Source organism: Manis pentadactyla, chromosome 10 (assembly GCF_030020395.1).
Source record: "Manis pentadactyla isolate mManPen7 chromosome 10, mManPen7.hap1, whole genome shotgun sequence".
NCBI classification, from domain to species: Eukaryota; Metazoa; Chordata; class Mammalia; order Pholidota; family Manidae; genus Manis; species Manis pentadactyla.
This window is the reverse complement of record NC_080028.1, coordinates 5276596-5296968: the sequence shown is the minus strand read 5'-3', so window position 1 is coordinate 5296968 and position 20373 is coordinate 5276596. Positions and strand designations below refer to the sequence as shown.

The 20373-nt window shown below is 51.7% G+C and overlaps 1 protein-coding gene across 2 annotated transcripts; it reads left to right on the top strand.

Moving 5' to 3' along the window:
- The first annotated feature begins 643 nt into the window (after positions 1-643).
- Positions 644-20132, top strand: PNPLA3 (patatin like phospholipase domain containing 3). 2 transcript variants are annotated; one of them, XM_036931501.2, is made up of 9 exons: positions 644-1037; positions 6066-6298; positions 8422-8487; positions 10832-11041; positions 11870-11930; positions 14186-14395; positions 15283-15415; positions 16397-16498; positions 17495-20132. In XM_036931501.2, the coding sequence occupies exons 1-9, from the start codon at positions 851-853 to the stop codon at positions 17610-17612; spliced, it is 1320 nt and encodes a 439-aa protein (XP_036787396.1). In that variant the 5' UTR covers positions 644-850; the 3' UTR covers positions 17613-20132. The 2 variants fall into 2 exon arrangements, with proteins under 2 accessions (XP_036787396.1, XP_057342280.1); XM_057486297.1 differs by lacking the exon at positions 8422-8487 and having other exon boundaries at positions 645-1037.
- The last annotated feature ends 241 nt before the right edge of the window (positions 20133-20373 follow it).

The following is a 20373-nucleotide window of genomic DNA, read 5'->3' as shown; positions in this document are numbered from 1 at the left end:
GGACACATAGGTCAAGAGGGATTTTAGGCACTTCCTAAGGGCACCAGCAATCATCTAGGCCTGAGCCTCCCAAACTTCGATGTTCCCACACTGGTCCCCACCCTAGAACTTGTTAATCACAATTTTTACTTGTAAGTGAAACTTTTAGATGGAAACCTTGTGTCTCCATCATTAAATGAAAACTCTCTATTTCTTGCCATGAATTGAAGGCATCATGCAAAAAACTTTAGGAAAACAAAGCAAAGACTTTAACTTCTATTTAGATGCTAGTGCCTGTTTTAAGATTTGCTGTCCCCGTGTAAAAAGGGAAATGACAGTGTCTAAAAGATAGTAAAGGCTTAGGTGGGCAACTGCTTGCTTCTTGCTGATTTGAAGGAGGGGAAGAAACGGAAAGAGCCTCTCTCTCCAGGACACCCACCGTCTCTTGGGTCTGGAGAACTTCTCTCTCCACCTTCCCGCCACCACCGCCCGCGCCCTCCTCCCGCCCTCATGCGAGCCCCACCCCCTCTTTCCCACCCCGGCGCGCGAGCTCCTTCCCTCCCCCGCACCCCTTCTCCCTCGCCCTCCGCCCCTCTCCCCAACCCCGCCCCGGGCCCTTCCCTCGGCGGAGGCGGGAGGGCGGTGTCCTGCCCCCTTTTGGGCCGTCCCGGCCCGGCTGTAGGTTCCGTCCTGCCCGCTGTCGTCCCGCCGCGAAGACCTGGGCCGCGGGTGGGAGGTCGGGCGAGAGCCTCGGCGGGTGCTGGGCGGAGCGGCGGCGCGCCCGGTCCCGGGGCCAGGAGCCCGGAGCCCGACGCCAGGCCCCGGGGCCCGGGGGAGCGGCGGCGCACCTGGAGCTCCGACCCGCGCCGCGATGTGCGACCTCGAGCGCGGCCGGAGCCTGTCCTTCTCCGGCTGCGGCTTCCTGGCCATCTACCACGTCGGGGTGACCAGCTGCCTGAGCGAGCGGGCCCCGCACCTCCTCCGCGACGCGCGCATGTTCTTCGGCTCCTCGTCCGGGGCGGTGCACGGCGTGGTCTTCCTCGCCGGGATTCCTGTGGGTACGTCTAGGGCCGCCGCCCAAGCTCCGCGCGGAGACGGGACGCACGCGGGCAGGGGTGCAGGCGACCCCGGGACACGGATGCTGCGGGAGACATCCCGGGGGGGGGCCCTCTCCCCGATACGTGCCTCCTCCTCTGCGTGCACCGGCCCTGCACCTGGCGGCTCTCTCGCCGGGCCTGGAGCGGGACGTGGGAACCCCAAGCTCATCCTCAGCCCCGCTGCCCTCTGTCGCCAGGGTTTGTAGGACGTTCCTCGCCCTGGGAGTGAGCGTCAGGTCACCCCGAGCCAGGGAGCAGGCCCCGGGGGTGTGGTGTGGGCAGGGGAGGGCGCGGCAGACGGAGCGGGTCCCTGCGGTCGGACCATCAGCCCAGGTGGCGCCGAGCGAGCTGACCTGCGAAGGGCCAGGTGCTCTGGGTCCGGCCAGAAGGGAGGCTTTGGCCTGTGTCCCAGGGTGGGCGCCTTCTTCCCTCTGGGGACCTGAGGTACTGGAGACACCCCCTGCTCTGGCGCGTTTGACCGCCGCCCCCTTCCTTCGGGGCTGGGTAGCCCCCAGGGAGAGGGCAGCTCTGGAGTTCTCAGTGCCAGCTTGAAGCCGATGGGGGTGGGGGTGGCGAGGGCATGCTGTGTTTGTGGGGTGGTGGGGTAGAAAAATTTTCTCTTGTCCTTTTCCAGTGTTGGAGACCCTTCCTGGGGGTTGGAGGGGATCTCTGACACCCCCCATCTCATCCTCCACCCCCCCCCCACACCCATCTCCCCCACTCAGTGCCACTGGTAATGAGGTCCTGTGCGTTTTGAATCTTTTCCCAACTTAATATATGTCCTTGTGGATGTCCATGAGAGGGTAGGACATGGGGCCTGTGCCCACCTGCCCAAACTATAGGACATCATCCTCAGCCTGGGGCTCCGGGGCAGGCGGCAGCGTGGAGCGGTTGCCACTCCAAGATTCCCAGATGCAAAGATAATGCACCTTATCAGCTCCCCCATTTATCTGGGATTCCTTAAGGACTTACTGTTTGCTCTCCCTGGGGAATACTGTGTGGGATGCTGCCAGCAGGCAGTGACTTGGTGGCCACTTGGTGGCCAGGAACCTCCTCAAGTAGGTGCAGCCCTGCCATTGAATAGAATCTGTAAGCAGACCCTGGGCTGACTGGGAGGTGGCATTAGGAGGGAGGCCCTGGTTCTCTTCTCCCTCAAGGAGGTGGGGGGCAAAGGGCAGGAAATGTGATCTCAGAGAAAATCTAGACCAACCACATGGCCAGCCTGTGAACTCTGCCAAACTTTGTATCCCAAGGTGCCCTGCAGACACCCACATGGTTGAATGTTTAATTGGGACCAAAGTCAAATGCACTGCAACATCCATTCATGATAAAAACTCTCAACAAAATGGGTATAGAGGGCAAGTACCTTAACATAGTAAAGGCCATATATGACAAACCCACAGCCAACATTATACTTAAGAGCGAGAAGCTGAAAGGTTTTCCTTTGAGATCGGGAACAACACAAGGATGCCCACTCTCCCCACCTCTATTCAACGTAGTCCTGGAGGTCCTAGCCATGGCAGTCAGACAACACAAAGGAATAAAAGGCATCCAGATTGGCAAGGAAGAAGTTAAACTGTCCCTGTTTGCAGATAACATGATATTGTACATAAAAAACCTAAAGAATCCACTCCAAAACTACTAGATCTAATATCTGAATTCAGCAAACTTGCAGGATACAAAATTAATATTCAGAAATCTGTGGCATTCCTATGCAATAACAATGAACTAGCAGAAAGAGAAATCAGGAAAACAATTCCATTCACAGTTGCATCAAAAAGAATAAAATATCTAGGAATAAACCTAACCAAGGAAGTGAAAGGCCTATACTCTGAAAACTACAAGACACTCTTAAGAGAAATTAAAAAGGACACTAATAAATGGAAATTCATCCCATGCTCTTGGCTAGGAAGAATTAATATTGTCAAAATGGCCATCCTGCCTAAAGCAATCTATAGATTCAATGCAATCCCTATCAAAATACCAACAGCATTCTTCAACAACCTGGAACAAATAGTTCTAAAATTCATATGGAACCACAAAAGATCCCGAATAGTCAAAGCAATCCTGAGAAGGAAGAATAAAGCTGTGGGGATGATGCTCCCCAACTTCAAGCTCTACTACAAAACCACACTAATCAAGACAATTTGGTACTGACACAAGAACAGACCCACAGACCAATGGAACAGATTAGAGAGCTCTGATATAAACCCAACCATATATGGTCAATTAATAGATGATAAAGGAGCCATGGACATACAATGGGGAAATAACAGCCTCTTCAACAGCTGGTGTTGGCAAAACTGGACAGGTACATGCAAGAGAATGAAACTGGATTATTGTTTAACCCCATACACAAAAGTAAACTCAAAATGGACCAAAGACCTGAATGTAAGTCATGAAACCATAAAACTCTTAGAAGACAACATAGGCAAACATCTCCTGAATATAAGCATGAGCAACTTCTTCCTGAACACATCTCCTCAAGCAAGGGAAACAAAAATGAACTCATGGGAGTACATCAAACTAAAAAGTTTCTGTACGGCAAAGGACACCATCAACAGAACAAAAAGGCATCCTACAGTATGGGAGAATATATTTGTAAGTGACATATCTGACAAGGGGTTAACATCCAAAATATATAAAGAAGTAACATGCCTCAACACCCAAAAAGCAAATAACCCAATTAACAAATGGCCAAGGATATGAAGAGACAGTTCTCCAAAGAATACATTCAGATGACCAACAGACACATGAAAAGATGCTCTGCATCACTAATCATCAGGGAAATGCAAATTAAAACCACAATGAGTTATCACCTCACACCAGTAAGGATGGCCAGCATCAAAAAGACTAAAAACAACAAATGCTGTCAAGGATGTGGAGAAAGGGGAACCCTCCTACACTGCTGGTGGGAATGTAAGCTAGTTCAACCATTGTGAAAAGCAACGTGGAGGTTCCTCAAAAAACTAAAAATAGAAATACCATTTGACCTGGGAATCCCACTCCTAGGAATTTACCCAAAGAAAACAACTTCTCAGACTCAAAAAGACATAGGCACCCCAGTGTTTATTGCAGCACTATTTACAATAGCCAAGATATGGAAGCAACCAAAGTGTCCATCAGTAGATGAATGGATAGAGAAGATGTGGTACATATACATGATGGAATACTATTCAGCCATAAGAAAGAAACAAACCTTACCATGTGCAACAACATGGATGGAGCTAGAGGGTATTATGCTCAGTGAAATAAGCCAGGCAGAGAAAGACAAGTGCCAGATGATTTCCCTCATTGTGGAGTATAACAATGAAGCAAAACTGAAGGAACAAAATAGCAGCAGACTCAGAGACTCCAAGAAGGGACTAGCGGTTACCAAAGGGGAGGGGTGTGGGAGGGTGGGTGGGGAGGGAGGGAGAAGGGGATTGAGGGGTATTATGTTTAGTACACATGGTGTGGGGGATCATGGGGAGAACAATGTAGCACAGAGAAGGCACATAGTGGATCTGTGGCATCTTACTACACTGATGGACAGTGACTGCACTGGGGTATGGGGGGGACTTGATAATATGGGCAAATGTAGTAACCACATTGTTTTTTCATGTGAAACCTTCATAAGAGTGTATATCAATAATACCTTAATAAAAAATAAAAAATAAAAAGTCAAATGCACTGGCCCCAGGACCCTGAAGTTCACTGACTTTAGTGTAGAGGGGGTTGCTAACTGGCAGAAGACAGGTGCAGCCTCGGGCTGTACCCTGAAGGACAGGGGGAGTCTTGGGGACCCACCTTGTCCTTGGAAGGTGGTCTGGAGATTTTGGCCAGAGCTGTTCCCCAGGTTCCAGGAGCCCCAGTTTTCTACTTGAACCTCCTGTCTCACTTGGGGGAACATCAAGAGCATTTCCCAGGGGCTGTGACTTGGGCAGAGCTCCTGAGATTGTTTCTAAGCCAATGCTAGCTTGGCAGAAGAGACGCCACAACCTGCTAGCTGTGTGCAATTTTGCCACTTCTGTCCTTGCTCAGGGGGCCAGATGTGCAGGGAGAGCTGAGCTGAAGTCAGAGGCAGGTCAGGACAGGTTGGCTGGCATCTGTCCTTCTGCATCCCAGGATTTATGACCGGGCAGGTCTCGAGCTGGGACCAGTGGTCCTGTGTGCCAGGGCAGTGCAGATCTGCCAGATGGTGCCAGGCCAACGGATGGGGTCAGATGGAGCATGATGTGCCCTGTGCCTGACAGGCAGTCTGGGAATTCTGGTGTCACAGGTTTAAGGTTGAGTCTGTTTATCAGGAGCCTCCTCGGGGTCAAGCACTTTAAAATTGTAGTGTATCTAATCGTCTCTGTCTCCCAAGTTAAAAACACAGTGTGAGACTGAAAGAGGCAGCAAAGCGACTTAATGAGCCACCCAGCAAGTAAGAGGTGGAGGCAGGGCTCCCGCCCAGGCCCCAGCCGGCTCTCCTCTGCTCTCTGCAGTGTTCGGGATGAGCTCCTGGCTTCTGGCTTTTTGGATATGGAGGTGAGGAGGGAGCTCACGTGGGCCTCTGGAGGTTCCTACCTGTGGCCAGACCCAGAGACCCAGACCTAGGCCAGACCTACACAGTCCAGTAGAAACATAGTGCAAGTCACACGTGTTAGTGGACATTTCCTAATAGCCACACTGAGAGGAACAAAAGACACAAGCTGAAAGTAATTTTATTTCTTCTAAATGGCCAAAATATTGTCATAATCACATCGAATCAATATAAAACATTATTGAGATGCTTATATCCTTTTTTCTTGTCCAAAGCCTTTGAAATCCAGTGTGTCTTTTGCACATCTCAGTTTGGACTAGCCATGTTTCAAGGGCTCTCCAGCTGCATGTGGTTGCTGAGTTAGATCTCAGGCCTAGGAAAAGGTTGGCAGCCTCCCTGTCATCTGGTTTCTGGTTGTACCACGAGCATTCCCATCTGCAGGGTGGCACATTGCTTTATCTCTCTGTCTCCTGTCCTCATAGAGAAGACTGTGCAGATCTTCATGGGCCTTGTGCAGAGCACCAGGAGACGGAACATTGGCATCTTTCACCCCTCCATCAATGTGGGCAAGCAGCTCCGAAAAGACCTCCACAGGCACCTCCCAGCTAACGTCCACCAGCTCATCTCCGGCAAAATGTGCATCTCGCTCACCAGAGTGTCCGATGGGCAAAACGTGCTGGTGTCTGATTTTCAGTCCAAAGACGAAGTCGTGGACGTAAGCAATTGGTTTATCTGGGTGTCGTCCAGTAAGAAAGGCTGTTTCATTTTGGAAGCAGCACAGAAAGGGCTGTTGTAGGCCACCTGCCCTGTTTCTTAAGATGCACAAGAACCTAGTCGCCCGTGATGTCAGTTTGTTTCTGCACTGGAGTGATGTAACTGCCTGCATCCAGTGTTTGGCCCACAGTATCTGTAAACCCTGACTGTTTCCAGAGAGCTTCAGTTTCTAAGAATGCTCCCCCATTCTTTAAGGTTCATGACCACCTCCTCCAGGAACCATGTCCCTTGTGTGTCCCTCTTCCCAACAGTGTGTGTTCAATAATGAGGACACGTGAGGAAAGCCCCACAAGGGTGGGAATGTATGTTTTTTGCCTCTGTCCCCAGGATAAAGTACCAAGATCATTTACAATAACAAAATAGCACTTAATTTAACTGATGCCTTTTATGAGAGTTACTGAGACTACATTTCACTTAACGCAGGTGTGTGAAAGATGCATATATAAGCATATATAGGCAGCATCTCAGTAGCCCATACCATCCTGGAAGCTTTTTCCAGATAGTCAGCACCTGTCATTCCCCCATGAGTCGGTCCTCTTCTTGGGGGGGGGGGTGTTGTTTATTTCCCTCTGTTCTTGTCCCCACCGCAGCGAAGAATTGAAGGGCAGAGACACAGTAGTGAAGGAGAGTAAAAGTTTTATTTAAAGTTATGTACTTAAAGAGAGGAAAAGTGCAGGTGATCTCAGGGAGGAGAGGCGCCCTGAAAGGTTTTAGTTTTATTTAAAGAGAGAAAGTGCACACTCGGAGAAAGGGGAGTGTGGATTACCTCAAAGAAGAGGCGTGCTGAAAGGTTAGGGGTTCCCCCTTTCAAGGATTTTTCAGGCATGTGGCAAAGGGCTAGGGGTGTGGGCTTGTCAGGTGGTCCCAAGATGTTTATCTTTGATGAGAGACAGTAAGTCTCTTCTGTTATCATAGGTAATTCTGCAAAATTAACACGAGAAATTTACTGCTCTGATTTCTTCCCAGGATAGCAGCTTCTGTCTGGGAACATACCAATTAGGACCGCTTGCCCTGCCCTCAAGGTGGGCTGAGTTATTGTCTGTTTGCGAAAGAGTATGTTAAGAATCTTCTTAACTTCTTGGGTTTTAAAATGCAATCTTAGCTTTAAGATGGAATCGTTCCTGTTTTTATTATGCTGTTTATAGCTGGGCTTGTTGGCTAAATTAATCATGATGCTTATCTCCTGCCCAGGTTGCAAATTACATGATTAGGGGTTGGAGGAGGAAAAAACAGCAGATAGGTTAAGTTAAAGAATAAGCTGGGCCTTTTAGCAGGCTGAAGTAAATTTTAAAGTGGCGTGGTCTGATTGGCACAATGAAGGCATGGGCTGTGCTCACATACTTTTCTTTGTCTGGGGAATAGCCAGACATTCCAAGTTACTCCTGGCCTTTGGAGCTTTCACTGATTAACTCTGTTTTTTCTGGCTCTCTATGTATTATGGTTGACTCTTTGAGTCCCTTTTAGTGAGTTTTACTGGCCTTATTCTCCCTCCACCCTGCTCATGTCTATTTTCCTGCCTAACACTCTCAATGAATCAGTGTAGGATCCTGCTTAACCCTCTAGCATCTAGCATCGTGCTACTCAAAGTGTGGTCCTTGGACCAGCAGCGGGATCACCAGAGGTGGGGGGGAAATGCTTGTTAGGATTGCAGGCTCTCAGGTGCCTCCCACCTGCTGCGCCAGAACCCTGGGTTGGGACATAGTCTGTTGCTCAACAGTTTTCCAGGTAATTCCCATGAACATTAGCATTTGTGAGGCCTGATCTAGTCCGGTCCCAGGAATCAGCGAGTCAACGACTCTTGGCTTTGCCTGTGAGCAGTGTGACTTGTGGGGAGTGGGCACAGCAAGCCGAAGTACACAGACAGCGTCAAGGAGCTTATACTAAAATCCAAGTGTGTCAGTTAATTCCATATTTAATTCAGATAGTTTATTAAAGTGCCTACTCTGTGCAAAGAGCATGTTCTGGCATGTTGCTCTGCTCATTCAGAGAAAGCTGACAAAGGCCCAGGGGAATAAAGGGCAGGTTGTTCCGGCCTGTGGTTTCAACCCCTTTTTGTCTTCACAGGCCTTGTTTTGTTCCTGCTTCCTCCCTTTCTACTGTGGCTTCATCCCTCCTTCCTTCAGAGGCGTGGTGAGTCTGCGTTTCACCTGTGCTCTCACCACTCCTGCCTGAGGGACGCTGGGTCCAGACTCCTGGGACCGTCCGCACATGCAGAGCCCTGGCCCCACAGTCTTTCAGACAGGGACCCACAGTGCCCCCCTTCTAGGCTTCCTGGGCAGCAAACCCACGTTCACGTAAATGTCATTATCTGGCTTACCTGTAAGGCAAACTGGTTCACTTAATCTTCACAAGCCTCAAGATAGGTCCCCTAGTTAAAGTATAAGATGCTTAAGAATTGGGTACTTGCTTAAGGTAGAGCTTCAGTCTCGGGGAGTCTGACTGCCCTTTCCAGCCCATGGCTTTGGGCAGAAGCTGCCAACAGGGCTGCAGTTTGGGTCCATTCAACAGATGTGTGCTTTGGCTGATTCCTGAGTCCTGCCTGGGGTAGAGAAACTGAAGGTGGGGTGTCTGTTCTGAAGACTCTGACCGAGATGCCAGGCTCTGCCGGACCACTTCGCAGCCTCCTTCTAGGGCAAGGGCTCCCCACCTGACATGATCTGTCCTCCCAACTCCGGGGCGTCTGGCCATGTCTAGAGACAGTTTAGTTTGTCACAACTGGGGGAGTGCTGCTGGCTTCTGGTATGCAGAGGCCAGGGGTATTGCTCAACACCGGGCAGTGCCCAGGATAATCCTCTTAATGAAGAATTACCTGATGTCAGTGGTGTCAAGTTGTGAAACCCTGTCTAGGGAGAGAAGACACGAAGTCTCAGTGTCTCAGGTCAAGTTGCATGTGGCCTCACTTACGCTCTAGAGCTACCCCGCGACGGACAGTGTCCCTGTTCACAGATGAGAACATTGAGGCCTAGAGCAATAAAATGGCCACACCAAATTCTCACAGCCTCTGCCTGGCAGACAAACCTAGAATTGAATCCCTGCTGTAGCACATGTTAGCTGGGCCACTTTGGACATAGTTCGTAACCTCTCTGAGCCTGGTTTGCAAAATAAGAGTTAATAACAATGCAATATCATAGCATTACAGGGATTACATAATATAATGCAATGAAATGCTAAGTAAAGAGCCTGGCACATGCAAGTATTCAGTAAATGGAGGTCATTTCATCATTATCATTGTTACTGGCCCTTCCCCCAGGCTGCCCCAGTTCTGGTGAACACACGCATCCATGGAGGGTGGAGCGTGGATCCTGTGAAACCTGCTGAAAGTTAGGATAGCTCGTCCTTGTGATCCCCCAAGCGAACTCAGAGCGTTACTATAGCAAACCTCAGAGTGGAAGGCAAAACTCTAGATGACAGAGGAATAGTTGGATTTTAGAATATCCCTGGGGTGAAGAATAGTGAACCTGCTTCCACCTCCTTAGTGTTAATAACTAAAGATCCCTGGTGTTTCTGTGTCCACGTCATTTCATGTGCCTTCCTGCCAGTGAGGTTTTTAATGCTTTCCTACATTTTCCATAGACATTGTGTGGTTGCCATCTTGAAAACACTGCTGTGTACACATCTGATCATTTTTGGACTCAAGGCAAGAGTTGCTCAATGGCTAAGGCATGGCTAAACATGCCTGATTTTTTCTGGACTTGTTTTAGGCCAACATGTGCCCTGAGATTTTCCCCTTTCTGGAAGGATTGGCTGGGGAAAGGCTTCCAGTCATAATATTTGAAGGTCTTCCTCTGTGGGTGCTGACAGCTGGGCTGTATGGGGTTGGGGATCATTCTAGACTTTGGTTTGACAGGTGGGGACTATCAAAACTATACCAAAACCTGCCTGCCCCGGCCTGCAGGTTTTGAAGGATATGGGTGCAGAAAAACTGACGCTTATCATAACTAATCCCAAATGCCACTCAGCTCTGGGACAAGAGGACATTTTCTGAGGGCCATCTAAGTCCAAGCTTCCCTGTCATTTAAGTTTCCAAAGCCCCTCAAAGTATTGGTTCTGATTTCCTAAGCAGAAAGGGGGGTCTGGAATCGAAGCCATGACCTCTCCTTTGGGACAGGATCTACATCACACTCTGTCCCCACACAGTGCTCCTGGTCTATAGAGCCCCTTTAGAGAAATTACATGTGCACAGGTATGGCAGCCTGCCTGGGTTTAGGACTCGGCCAGTGCAACAGGGACTGGACTCTAGCCTTTGTCTGCCTCTTTTCCAGGCACTTTTTATGCAGTGCACAAACGGTGCAACAGTATATAGCAACTCTGAGTGCAGCTTAGAGCCTCACCCAGCACAGAAATGCTCAGTAAGGTTTGTTAAAAGATTTCAAAGCCCTCCCACTGTATCAGTGTGTGGCTCTGCCTGTAATCTGAAAAGAACATAAAACATTAGAGCCTCTGACTCCTTGTCCTCTTTTCTCTCCCTTAAAAGCGATACATAGATGGAGGAATTAGTGACAATATACCCTTCACTGATGCCAAGACAACCATCACCGTGTCCCCCTTCTATGGGGAGTGTGACATCTGCCCTAAAGTTAAGACCATGAACTTTCTTCACATGGACTTGAACAAGCTCAGTTTATACGTCTGCTCAGAGAATGTCTACCTTTTGTGCCGAGCAATGTTTCCTCCGGATGTCAAGGTCAGTGGGGGCCGTGTGTTGTTCACTGCCCTGTTTGCCAGGGGGTCCACCGCTGGGGGTCCACCGCTTCTTCTCTGCAGAGACAGACTGCCCTCGTTGAACAGGAACCTGTCCCAGCAGCTCAGTGCTGCCCCATTCTGGTCCTCGGACTCCCCGGGAATATTAAGCGGCACTGCAGCTCTGAACCCACTACCAAGGCTGTGGCATAAGTAGTCAAGAGTACAGCCTGGCCAGTAGGATTTTTTTTCTAGTTACTCTTATGATTCTTATGTGTAGCCACGAACCACACTGCTCTTGGTGGTTTAATATTTTGTCGTGTAGAACGCCGTACGGCCCTAACAGGGTAGAGACTCTGTAGACTGTGTGCACTAACAGTTCTCTGGGGAGAGAAGGCTGTGTGCAGCCTGCAGACACCACCAGGCCCAGCTCCCCAGAGAGAGGAGGCTGGAAAACAGCATCAGTTTGTGTGTGCGGGGCATATGCAGGCGAGTAGAGGAGGCAGCTGGCATTGTCCCAGTGACCACCAGCACAGTATTTGTTAGGGTGGAGCCTCATCCTGGGACCAAGGGAGCCCAGAGAAACCTGCCCCCCTCATGGTGGGGTGCCAGCTAAGGCTCCCTGGAGGGGGTGTCACGCAAGCCGAGTCTTGCAGGAAAGCGAGACTGCTGTGTCGTGGGAGCACAGAGCCCTGAGTGCAGCCTCCCCGGGGCTGTGCTGGGTGCACGGAAGCAGCTCCGAGCCCAGAGGACCCCAGTCTGTCTCTGCACGCTGATGTTTAAAGGCACTCAGCGATGTCCCCTGCAGCTAACTTCCTTTCTTCGTTGACAGGTGCTTGCAGAACTGTGCTTCCAAGGGTATTCAGATACGCTCAAGTTCTTGGAAAAGAATGGTATGTATGGACGAGGTGGGGTCACATGTGCCCCCTAGATGCCCTTTATGTTAGCAGTCTCAGTAAACCAGAGGTGGATGTCAGTTCCATCACTGGCGCTCAGCCCTGCATTCACTGTCTTGCTCAGTCTGCTCATTAGCCCAGGAGGGAGGAAATCTTCGCCCCCTTTAACAGATGGGGAACTGGAGGCCTGCAGAGGTAAGACAGGGGTCTCACTTCACTCGACTCACTGAGCTAGAATTTGAATGTGGGGGGTCGCGGCTCCAGGGTGCTGTCCTTCTGTAGTGCGGCCTGTCTGAACACTGGCAGCAACTCCATCGGGTTTATTTCTCCTTGAACTATTGTTAATCTTGAGGTACAGTAGAGAGGATGTTAGGCAGGGGTCCTGAGCCCGGGCCCCAGTGAAGCAGAGAATAGTGTCTCCTGCCAGGTATGAGCCATGCCCATCAGCCCAACCGTCCTTTACGAGGCAGATGCCTGTCGTGGAGTCACCCTGGCTCATCTGCCCTGCAGGAGTTGGCTCTCGAAATATTAGAATGGAACCACTCATTAGACATGTTCGGAGCTATTTTTCTTCAATACTAAAAGTTGGTCAATGTGTTGATTCTCTGAATTAGTCTGGCCATGACCAAGGAGAGGGTGTGCTTTAAAGGGCAAACATGTATTTCTGCACTCAGAACATATTTATGTGTGCCTCCTGGGTGCCAAGCAATTGGCTAAGTGCTAGGGACAGCACAGAGAACAGACAGATGTGGTCCCTGCCTTCCCAGAGCTCACTGTTGTGTGGTAGGATGGGTGACAAGTGTGCTGGTGCCCCGACAGGAAGACACAGCATGCTGTGGGACCACGCAGGAGGGGTCTGCAAGGCAGGAGCACAGGGCTTCAGCAGGCTGTGACTCCACATCGGGGATGGATAGGAGCGTTCTAGGCCTGGGGACACGAGGGTGAGGGTCACCTGTTGGAGGATAGGAAGGCCTGTGTAACTGGGGTGGTGGGGGCAGGGGACACTGAGACATGGTAATAAGTGAAGAGGGGAGAGCAAGGCTGGGCCTTGTGGTTGTGGACAAGGGTTTACATCCCACAGTAATAGGGAGCCAGTGAGGGTTGCTGGAACAGGAGTGAGGGAGTCTGAGAGGAACTCTGGAAGGTCCCCCGGCTGCAGTGTGGAGAGGCTGAGACAGCATCCAGGAGGCCAGTGCGCCACCCAGACTTGGCCAGGGTCCAGCAGCAAGGGTGGTGGGTGGGGCCCCAGGGAACAGGACTTGGAGATGACCAACCAGGGATTGGGGAAGAGGATATCTCCAGGGTGAAGTCCTGGCTTTAGCAGTTGGGGCTGAGTGGGGTGGGCACTCTGCACCCTGGTTGAGGGGTGGACTCGGGTTACTGGTGACTCTAAAGTCAGTGACTTTGGACAAGCCACCTCCCCTCCTTGGGCCACCCGTTTGCACATCAGTAGCAAGGGAAGTTCGGTGTAAATGATACCCAGGTGATTCTTACTAACTCTGAAGACTGGTGTGTGGCTGAGTGTAGCATCAGTGCTGGGCTTGGGCCTCCAGAAACAACCCCTGGTCTTCTTAACCGGTGGTTGGGAGAAGGAGGTGAGCAAGGGGTAACTGTGGGCATCAGAATCTGCCTGCCCCTGCCCCATCCCCATGGGCCGCTTCCAGGAGCGCGGGAACCACCCACTGGCATCAGCTGCGAGCCAGCGCCTCGGGCAGTGCCCGCACCAACATGCAGCGCTTCTTGCCAGGCTGTGTGAGGGAAGAGTGCCAGTTTTCACCTTGGACCTGGGTTCAAATCCTGCCCTCCCACATGCTGGCTGTGTGGCTCTGGATGTATCTCTTAACCTCTCTGTGCTACTTCTCGTCGAAAAGTGGAGACAGTGATCCAGGTAGCAGCTGAACAGCGGCCACAGGCCTGACTAGGACGTCCCTAACCCAGGGCCTGGCGGGCAGGCTTAACCATGGCACAGCTGTTAGAAACCCATTATCGTGCTCATAGATGAACCTCCTGAATCCACACAGCCAGTGAGTGACGGAGGCCGGAGCCGACTCACATCCACCCAGCCTCCAAGCCCCTCGCTTCTTTCCCTCTCCTGTGGCCCCCGAGCCCACCTCCCCCTGCCCCGTACTTGGCTGACGGCAGGCCCGCGCTTTCCCGCTGGCCGCTTGCGGCCCCTCTCGTCCTGGGGGTGGGCGGGTGCGCGGTGCCTGCTGCTGCCCAGGTCCACCTGATGGTTGGTTCCCGTCCCACAGGCATCTGCAGTGTGCCCCGTCCGCGCCTGAGCGCAGCCTCAGAGGGCCTCACGCAGCCCCGGGAATACAGCAGTGCAGAGTCTTCCCAGGGAGTGGCTGCCGGGGACACGCGGCCTGGGGCAGACGAGCTGCGGCCGGGCCACCTGCGTCTCGGCATCCTGCCCTCCCACGAGAGCATCCCGGAGGCCCCGATGCCCAAGCTCAGGATAGGTGCTGACCGGCCCCCAGGGGTGGGACGGCGGAGGGTGTTGTTTTCTGGGACTGAGAGGGCTACTTTCCCATGTGTTATGGAGGAAGGCAGTGCCACCACGTGAAGAGATGAGGCGGAGCCTCCCCACCCACCCAGGCACCCTGCTCAGCCTCCCTTCCCATGGGGACGTGGCCAGAGGAAAACAAACTCCAGCTGAGCCCATTTTGAGTCAACCAGACACACGCTTGGCTCCTGTGGTCTAGTCACAGTGGACCTCAGGGGTGCTAGGGGTTGGGTTAGGGTGGGCCCTTCTCTGCCTGCCCACCCACCTCAGAGCCTTCCTCCTGAGAAGCCTCTCCTGACTTCTCCCTCCCGCCCAAGCCCACAGTTCGAACCTTCGTTGAACGTTGGTATATTTTATCATGTCCTTGTTAGATGGACAGAGGAATGCACAAGCCAGCTTTCGATCGTGCATTTGGAGAAATTCATGCAACAGTCCCCCACTCCTTGCCCGAGGCACTAAAGCCCGAGAAATCACACTAACCAGTAGCTGCCCAGGTTCACATGATCTGAGGCATCCTTAGGTCATTACAGAGCGGACATAGTGGGCTGGGGCTTCCGGGTAGAAGGGGATGGTCTCTAGCCAGAGGAGCAACGGAAACCGCAAAGGTGGGTCTTGGGAAAGTCGGTGTACTCCTCCAAAAATAGTCGTCAGTTTAAAAGCGAGCAATTAATTGGGAACCCTGTATATCCTGTAGGCTATCCCAGGATCCATCTCATTTGTGAATGCTTCTGATCCTTTGGCTGTTGGGATTTGTGTATTTCATGGAAATTCCAGCCATCACCTGGGTAAGGTGGTTTGTGTTTCCCCCTGGCGGGAGGTAAACCCTGTTGTTGTGTTTTTCAGTACTGAATGCAGCAATTAAAAACCAAAGTGTGTACATGAGCAAGATTTGCAACTTCTTACCAGTTAAGGTGCTGTCCTATATGCTGCTGCCCTGTACGTTGCCCGTGGAGTCAGCCATTGCTGTGGTCCAGAGGTGAGCATCTCATGTGGCTTTGTGTCTTCCTTTCCGGGCTGGGGGAGGATGAGGTGAGAGATTCCAGGCGGGGGGCCCCTAGCCTGGGGCCTGGCTTCCTGTCTGGGGCTGGGGGTGGGGGGTGACCTCACCATCTCCATGAACAAGCCGGAAAGCGAGCCCCTGCCCAGCCCTCCTGCTCCCCCACCGCTGATGCGGGCTTGCTGCCCCTCGTAGATCTGCACTTTCATTCTGGGGTTTTCTTCCTGCTATGTTGGGAGGGACATGAGGCAAACACTTGTGTGCCTGCTGGAATTCTGCATAGTGGTTTACCTCAGCTTTCTTCAGATTTATTTTCTTTTCAGTAAGTTTGCGTGTCCAGCAGTCCATCTTTTGAAGGCCAAACTGTCCTTCAGAATTCAGCCCAGTTCTCCTGCCCTTGGTCAACCTTCCCTGTTCCCTCCCCACCCTCCTGAATTAGCCCCGAGTGGAGGTCTGTTCAGGCCTTTATTAAAGCCTGAGACGGGCATCCTTTTAGTGTTGGGGGGTTGGGAGTCTGCAGGAGTCAGCGGTCAGGCCTCCTTGGTAGCTTCCTTCACTGGGCAGGAGGCCAAACACAGCAGGGACAGCAGGGCTGGTGCAGAGGGAAGGTGTCTCATCCACAAGGCACTCTGTCAGTGGGCGTCTTGCCCCAGACACTAGGACCCTGGAAGCCAAGATTTTTTCATTTTATTTCTGTGTGAATCCCTTGAGCTTTCCTGAATCAAAAGTGGCCTAACTTTGCTTTACAGCTTTTAGGTGGGCTTGTTTATCTTTGGCAGAACATCCCAAATCCACCTGGGAATTTATCTGGTTGGGATTAGCAGGGACCCTGCAGTTTACCTGGCAAAGGGTGTGACTGTAAAATGTCTGCCTGGTGTCTAGTTTTTGTTTCACTCCTTTTGTTCTGGCTGCCTTCATGTTAGTACGATGTGTGCGTGTGTGTCTTGTTTTTTTCTGCAGCCTGGTGATGTGGCTTCCAGACGCTCCTGATGACATCCGGTGGCTGCAGAGGATGATCTCCCAGATCTGTTCCCGATTGATGATGCATCTGTTCCCCTCCAGGTAAGTGAATGGGCTGTGGGTGCATGTGATCAAGCCTTATGCGCCACCCTAGGAACATCATTGAGCACCCAGTAACAGCAAGGAGCTTATCTTTTATTGTGGGGGGCCCTGTCCTGTGGGAGATAGCTGAGTAGGCCAGAGATAGGACCATTTGTTGCTGAAAGCTGACCAGACAGGTGCCGTGGAGCCCCGGGGGGTGGGGGTATGGGGAGGTGGGTGCACTGGAGCCCAGTATGGATGGCAGCTGAGGAGAGGGCTGACTGATAAAGCAGGGGAGAGGCAGAGGGGACAGGGGCAGGTCGGGTGTATCAGCCCCACTTTGCTGGGCAGCACAGGGCTGGGTAGGGCTCCTCAGTGTGCACCTGAGTGGGGGCAGCAGGGTGCCTGTTAATGCAGATTCCCAGTTGACCTCCGACTTGCTGAATCGCGTGCATGGGATTCCCCAGGGGTGGAGGCCCACAAGCCGCATCGTTAATGTTGCACTCTGGGGCCACTACTGTTCTAAATCCTAAAACCTGATTTGGGCCAAGAGAAACCTCATTCCCGTTATGGGATTAGGTGTTTTCCTGAAATACTGAAAATGAAGCCCTTGGCTTTCAGCCCTTTGAGCGGGGGTGACCCTTCCCTCTTCACTGGGCTTCTGTGAGGCTTTGGGGAGCCCCTAGCACAGCACTGGGCACGTGTGGGCACCGAGGAGGCTGGATCTCCTACTGCTGTTGGCAGACATGAAGGGCTTAACGTAGGGGCGCAGCAGAGTCTGGTTTGCTCTGGGAAGTGACCACAGTGGCCGTGTGGAGGAGGCTGCATCCGGGGCCAGAGTGGCAGCAGGCTCACCAGCACTGAGGGGCAGGGGGAAGCTGTGGCCTTAGGCTGGGCCACCCTGCAGCGCCTAGAATGTGTTCAGTGTTGGTTGGTGGTGTACGTCCATCCTCGCCATGGCTGAAGACCTCAGAGCAGGGAGACACTGGCTGAGTTGGCATTCTTCGTTTGTTTCAGATCCCAAGTGCCAGCCAGCAGCCAGCGGCCTTTCCCGCACCAACCAGAACACCACGGCACTGTGGACCAGGGCGCCCACCCTGTGGACTGTGCAGTAGGGGCCAAGAGGAGGATTTGAGGCCACCCAGCAAATCCATCTTCCAGTCCGGCGTGGTTTTCTCGGGCCGCAGAGCGCTGGGCTCAGGAGAGGCTCTGCCTTCCTGCTTTGCTACTGAAGGAGTTTCTGAGTCACTTAAAAGGAGGCAAGTCTGGGGCCTTCTTTCAGACATCCTAGACCTTTCCGGTCTTTGCATCCGCCTCTGCGCTGCCATTTAATGCCCCAGTATCTGTAACATCTGGAATCCAGCCTCTTGCTTAATTTGTAGTTTATTGAAATCAAAGGCAATTTGTTTTTATGAAAAGTTGGAAGCTACTTTCGGTATACATGGCAATCCAGAGCTTGGGGACATCTAATGTTTAAGCACCCGAGCCAGTTAGCTCCGTTGGTTGGGAAATGGCACCAGGAAGCCCAGCATGGGGTCCGCTTCTACTCAGCCATGCAGCCCTCTCTGCTGCCCCAGCGTGAGGTCTTAGGATGGCCAGTGTAACTGGGGGCTAGTCTGCCCTTTGTGGTTCGAAGAGAGGAACATGGTCCCATCTCCCCATAGGGTCAGTGTGGTGGGGAGGGGGTGCCATCCTTTTCCAAGGACAGCACTGCCAGCCAGGGGAGTGTTAAAATATGGTAACTTACTCATATTTTGGAACACTTTTTGGACCTAAACATTTAATAGTTTTGTATAAAATGTAAGGGAATCTTATGATCTGCTGAATATATATTATGTGACTTAGTGAGATGTTAATAGAATAAGTCTTTAAAAAATCCAGTGTGTCAGAGAGTCACCCCAGACCCCAAACACAGCAAAACAGCTTCTGGTCTGCACTCCTCTGTTCTCTGCCTCCCCCCGCCCCCATCAGCTGCACCCCCATGGCCATAATGGATGGAGACAAGCAAGAGACAGGGATCTACCTTTCCCAGGTGTGGGCATTTGGCAGGCAATGTGGTCGGACTCAAGGTGAAATGCATGTTCGTTTTTCTTATACATTCGGTTCCAGTGTCACAATAACAAGATCAAAATCCTAAATGTTGCCACAGAAACCTGCAACTCTCACCTGCATTGTTTAAGTTTCCCCATTGAAGAACCAGCCAGTCAGACCGAGCACTTTCTCATGAAGATGTGTCCTTGGAGAGAACTGTGGTTCTGGGGCAAAGGCTTGTCTTGCCAATGGGTTTCAGCCCCGGGCAAGTTCACTATGGATTCAGTGTGACCAAAGAAACGACAGTAGAACGTTTCTTTGTGGTGATAGGGTTTATTACCAGGCTTGTTCTCCCAGCGGGAGGTCGAGCACTTGCGTCTCTGCCTCCACGCAGAGCACTGGGCCGAGCTCTCTAGATAGCGCAGGAATAGCTTATTGCCTAAAGGTGTGGAAGCGGTAGCCTAGCAACAGGCCAGTTACGTCATTAGGTGGCTTAAGTTCAGTGAGGATCCTGGCCATAGGAACCCCAATTTCCCTACACACTGCAGGAGCCCGTTCTCTTGGGCTGCAGTGAGATTGTGAACCCCCAGAAGACAGGGACTTGTGAGCCTAGGAGGTGACGGCCCAGCACACACAACCCACACCCGGGCTCCCCACTGCGTCCACAGCTCCCTGCACGTGAGCAGCAAGGCTCCGGCCCTGGTCGTTCTCTCTCCCCAAGTGAGGTGGGGCAGGGGAGTGGTGGGCTCTCCTGGCCCCCGGGCCCCAGAACAAGGCACTGTCCTCTTGCTGAGCTGGCCTGTGGGTGGGGGAGGCTGCACCCGAGGCCTGGGCCCCTTGGCACACGCCCTCACGCCTTCCTCGAGCCCGACTCTCAGGCTCCTCTACCAGCCGCCTTCTGTCAGGACCACAGCATGGCCCGTTAGCAGACAGAGCTACACTTTAGCCACATTTTACAATAACCAATTTATTTCCGTATAGACAGTAAAAACACTAGTTCTGTGATTGTTATAAGAAATATGTTAAACAGCTGATAGGATTACTTGGGACTTATTTTCATACTACTTTTCTGAAATTGCTCAACCTTCTTACAATGTGCTTGCTTTATAATTTTTAAAATTATAATTAAAAAATGTGTACCAAGACAAGGAAGTGTGATACTCTTAGAAAGGGCAAGGGCTCCTCTCCTGACTTGTGCCTTAAACGCCGCCTCCCTGCCCCTCACCAGTCCAGCACTGCTGGGGGTTCTTACCAGTGTATGAAAACATTCTTGAGTTACTGTCACCTTGTTAAACCACCCACCCTCCTCTTTAAGGTACTTAGGCTTTGGGATACTCCACTCTCAGGAATTATCAGTGGGAGGCTCTTTAATGCTAGGGAGCAACAGTCTTTTTTTGACAAATACAGCAAAACGGTGCACAGCATGAGCCCAGTCTGGTTAAAATACCAAATGTGTGTGTGGGTGTATGTGTAGGAAACAGAGGGTGTATACCAAAACATTGCTAGTGGTTATCATTATCCATCATTATATTTTATTTGTAGTGCTTATATGATTTTCAAATTTCTCTGGTGAACATGTGTTACTTTTGTCAGAAAATAATTCATAATAAATGTGATTCTGAGATGCTTTCCGTCCTCTCTACATCCTTTCCAAGGAGTCACATGTTTCTTTTCTTCTCAGTGGCCTCCACATGCTCTGTCCTGGATGTTGTGGACCAGACCCTCCTCCTAGAATCCCTCTCCTTCCTCTGGGATGCCAGACAATGGTGTGGCTCTTGTGCCATCCTGAACGCTGGACTCTTCCTCAAGGTGCAATGTGCCTGCTCTACTGAGAGTTCCCAGCAGCTCCCAGGGGGGCCTCACTC